The sequence below is a fragment of the Tigriopus californicus genome, chromosome 2 (assembly GCF_007210705.1).
Source record: "Tigriopus californicus strain San Diego chromosome 2, Tcal_SD_v2.1, whole genome shotgun sequence".
Taxonomy (NCBI): Eukaryota; Metazoa; Arthropoda; class Copepoda; order Harpacticoida; family Harpacticidae; genus Tigriopus; species Tigriopus californicus.
Window position 1 is genome coordinate 9014855 of NC_081441.1, and position 4290 is coordinate 9019144.

General features: G+C 42.6%; 1 protein-coding gene across 1 annotated transcript in view; it reads left to right on the plus strand.

Annotated features, from left to right (window-relative positions):
• Nucleotides 1-110: 110 nt before the first annotated feature.
• LOC131876954 (nuclear pore complex protein Nup214-like) overlaps nt 111-4290 on the plus strand; it is a gene marked incomplete in the record, with an annotated part of 6048 nt that continues 1868 nt past the window's right edge. The window contains 9 exon segments of the mRNA XM_059222500.1: nt 111-252; nt 313-448; nt 1107-1236; nt 1308-1652; nt 1724-1886; nt 1953-2136; nt 2204-2363; nt 2432-2593; nt 2659-3065. Of these exon segments, the coding sequence (XP_059078483.1) occupies nt 402-448; nt 1107-1236; nt 1308-1652; nt 1724-1886; nt 1953-2136; nt 2204-2363; nt 2432-2593; nt 2659-3065 (1598 nt within the window).

The following is a 4290-nucleotide window of genomic DNA, read 5'->3' on the forward strand; positions in this document are numbered from 1 at the left end:
TCCAAATGTGGCTTTGTGGGCAATGATAGGGCTCGAACTGACCGGCATTGAATCACTTGAAAAGGGGTTTTCACGATTTCAATTCATTCGTAGGCTTGTATTTTGGTGAAAGGCTCTAAAGCCGGTCCGACCACCTACACCAACTTCGATGATATCTGTTATAGTACGGGTACTGGGCGTGCCCAAGTCTTCGATTTCCATCCTTTGATGGAGTGGGGCTCGATTCTGTGCTCTTCCTCTAACGCCATTGAGGTAAGAAGATTCCTTTTGTGAGTTGTGTATGTAGAGTCATTATGCAATGTTCCGTTTCAGTTGGGCGTGTTGGGGCGCAGACAAGGAATGTAGCTCATGGATTCAATGGTGTCTGCCCGAATTTCGAGCAGAACTTCCTTTGAAGGGCAATGACGAAAGTTTCCCATCGGTCTTGCCTGGCTTTGAACTCTACCAGGTAAAAAGTCATCTTTATACACAGAGTAAGAATATCAATGGGCGTTAAAATAACGACTTGCAGTTTCACCTTTCACCATGTTCCTGCCCTTCATTAATGCTACAGGAAACTCAAGAATCGATTGAGCAATATCTTTTTAAAAGCCTTGTAATCGTCTACAATATATGCAATCTCAGTGAAGTAACGAAAAACAATCAAGTTCTTCGATAACCGACCTTGATCTTTCTTCTTTCTCCGTCCCATTGAAGCTGGGTTTTGCTTCTTAGAACTCTATTTTTACCTAATTTTTTTGTATTTGGGGTGCTAAAGTCGGAAGAGTGAACCTCGCCCAGCCAATGAAGCTAACCATCATATCATCCGTTCATAGTTCTGATAGTCTCCGTATCAGTTTGGTTCTCGGTGAGCGGGTGGGGTTAGCGTCTAAAAAAATCCTTGAGAGAGGTCGGGGAGGAGAATCGAACCAGGAACTTCTCTTTGTTGTGTTGGGAAAATTCCATAAAGCAATGAAATCAAAATTGTTGCCCATGATTTTCTGAGAAAGAAAAATGCCAACATGTGTTTGGGAATTTCCATCTAAACTTCAAAGGGTATTTTTACCACTGTGTACTGGAAGTGTCAAAAGCATGTGATGATAATAACATATATGTCCAACTTTTAGGCAACTTCCTTCGGAGATGAAGAATCCGGAACAACTCCTACCAATGCCCATGCCTATTTTGTTTCTCATGCGAGAAGACGGTCTCCTTTGCCCATTTGACATGGTCAATCTCAAAAAGGATGCCATTCAGGTGAGCTTCTGATCCGCCACTTCTCACCTCGCCCCCCAAAATGATCCCTGACTCCCCATATGCACGTATAGCTAACCAAACCCATGGAAGCCCTGCCCACGAAAGGAATGAGAACCGGCAATGTGGTGTTTCCAAAAGCCGAGGGGTCATCATCGTCCGTTGCCAAAGAATCGAGCTTGCCTCCTCCCCCGATCCAGAATCTGGGTGGGTCCAAGGCTCCCGAGAGCAAAAAGGACGCATTTGCCTTCAATATGGGGGCCCCCGTTGCTCAAACTCCCGCTTTTGGAGGAAGCATTGCTCCTACACCACCGTTTGGAGCTGGTGTATCCAAACCAAACATTGGAAATCCCATTCAAACTAAGGAGGTGGTAAAGGTCACACCCAAACCTTCCATCCCGACCACGAACAAGTCTTCGGTGAGATTTTGAAACAACCATGGGTCATTTGATTTCTTGATTAATGTGGTCTTCGTGTTTTGATTCCAAAGCATTCTGACTCTAAGACGCCTGTCGCCAAAACGAATGGTTCGAGTTCAGTGGATGCCACGGAGAAACGTTATCAGTCGGCCATCTTGCAAGAAGTCCAAGCTTTTGAAAAGGATTTGGCCCAATTCAAGAAAACCTCGCCTGGCTTGAACATTAATCAAATTGGTGGGTTCAGGAGGGATTTTTATGTGGAGAAGGTTGCGAATGACAAACGTTTTTCAAAATGGATAGGTGGACAAGAGGAAAAGATGAGCTTGCGGGCTCAAACGGAGACTATGGATACTTTTTGCCATGACCTGGCCGAAATTACAAGCTCTCAGAGTAAAGAGATACATCAACTTCAAACAGCCACCTTGGAATGTTACGAATGGGCTGAGGAGGCTCGAACGAGGGACATCCGAAATAAAGACCCCAAGTATGTTCTAGACTGTTCAATTTTTTTGACAAAAGTTGAATGAAGCTCTTGAGTCGTTTATTCTTAGATACCAAAGACTTTTGAAGAACCGAAGTCTGGACCCCATGAGTCAGAAGAAGCTGTCGGGTGTGGAGGCCAAGTTCATGTATTTGGATCAGCAAATTCATGAGGTCAATCAAAGCCTGGATCTCCAATGGCGCGATCATCTGAGTAGGCGAAACAATAAGGTGTGTAGGGATTCAAATGAAACCGTGGATCGAGGATGTGGCTTTGATCTTTTGATAATGTGCTTTAGGGAGGAACGAGGAAAGTGATTATCCCGAGTCCAGAGTTCATTTATAAGTCAATCCTGACCAATCATCAAATTTTGGATGGTCAAAAAGAACACTTGCGGAAAGTAACGGAGGAGATCAAGGCGTTGAAAATTCACAATCTGACTGTTCCTTGGCACCACGATGTAAGAGATGCCTATTTGATTGCTTACGGTCAGGCCCCACTTAAAAGAGTATTCATCTCCTTTAGAACACATCTTTAAATGCCACAGCGGGCTCTTCCAAATGCGGTGATTTGAGTCAATTGACCGAGTCGTTCATGGAGAAAACCAGACTGGATGAATCTCGAGGCACGCCCAAACATGGACTCAACTCGACCAAAACCCAAAGATCATCATCTCCTTTATCGACATTTTCACCCGAGAAAGAGAGTGCCTTAAGGCAAATGCTACAGAATAGAGGCACCATTAAAATCAGACCGGCCAAACCTCAAAGTCCGAACGAGTCGAGGTTCCTAAAATTGGACTCGTCCTTCAACGAGAACTTGGATCAGAGTATCAAGCAACTCCTGGATGCGGCTAAGATGATAAACGAGCCCAACACTCCGAAGTTAGAGAAAGAGCGTTTAATCTTACAGCTCAAGGAATCCCTGGCGGCNTAGATTGTGTAAAATTAGATTTTGGTCAAAGGGTGTAAAATGGGCGGTTCTGTAATATACTTAATAGGCAGATTTCTTTGATTTTGAATGTTACGGAGGTAACTACTCAATCGATTGCATTCAATCAGTAGAGGTAGATTATTCATGGTCTTGGGAGTTGAAAGTCAGTTGATGTAGTTTATAGTGATTTTGACAAGGCACTGAAGGGTAGATAGTTCCCAATTAGTTAGCAGGCTTCAAGAGCTTAAAACCTGATTGGATAGAAAATTTCGTTCGTGGCGGAAACCAATTGGTTAAGGTCTAGGGAACTCTTAGTGACACAATGACACAATCCCTCAGAATTCATGACTTCAAGTTGGATTTTCCAGAGGGCTCCATCTTACAAGCTCTCCTTTTCTCTTCTATTCATTGTTCTAATTCAAAAGGTTATTGTTATGAACTGCATCTTCTTGCATTGACGATGCAAAGTCAAATTCAGGAAGGAATGACCATGACCCCAATAACTTTGCAAAATAACTTAGATCGAATCTAGTCTTAGGTCACCGAGAGTAATATGACCTATAACAAAATGAAATTCAGGTCGATGGCCGTGGGTTCGACGCCGTTAAAGGCTTTATCAGTCCCGATATGAATATGGCGGAAAGCTACTAAACAGGTCTCGTCCATGAAAGATTTAAGTGTATTCCTCAAACTTAACGCAAAATTTGTAAAGCATACCCACTTGAATGTTGGTAGAGTTTTTCAAACGAGTCGTTAGATATATTGGACGTTCCAGATATAAGTCCAAAGAGTATTGCCATGTTAATTTTGTACTTGGTCTATTTGACTCTCCTTATATTCTTGAATATGTCCCAAGACTGTCTGCAACCTAATACCATATACCTTAACACAATAGCGAGACCGGTTGTTATATATCATTCAATTACTTAACTTGATTGACAATTTCAGGATGCTTTAAAATATGAGTTTGACCTAACAGTGCGATCGAAAGGTGCTTTGCATCTTGGTGACACTTCGACGGTGAAGCATTACTCAAATAGATTTATTTTGCTTGTAAAGCTGTGCTCTTTGGGCAGAAGTAATCTGTATATAATAAAATTCAAAGCTTATAGGCGCTGGAAGTTATGAAGCTTGATTATATGATAACCGACTGTGGTTTTGTTGATGATGATACTACGGTACTTTGCCGCTAGTTCAGGGTCCAAGGAAAGTCGACTTATTGCT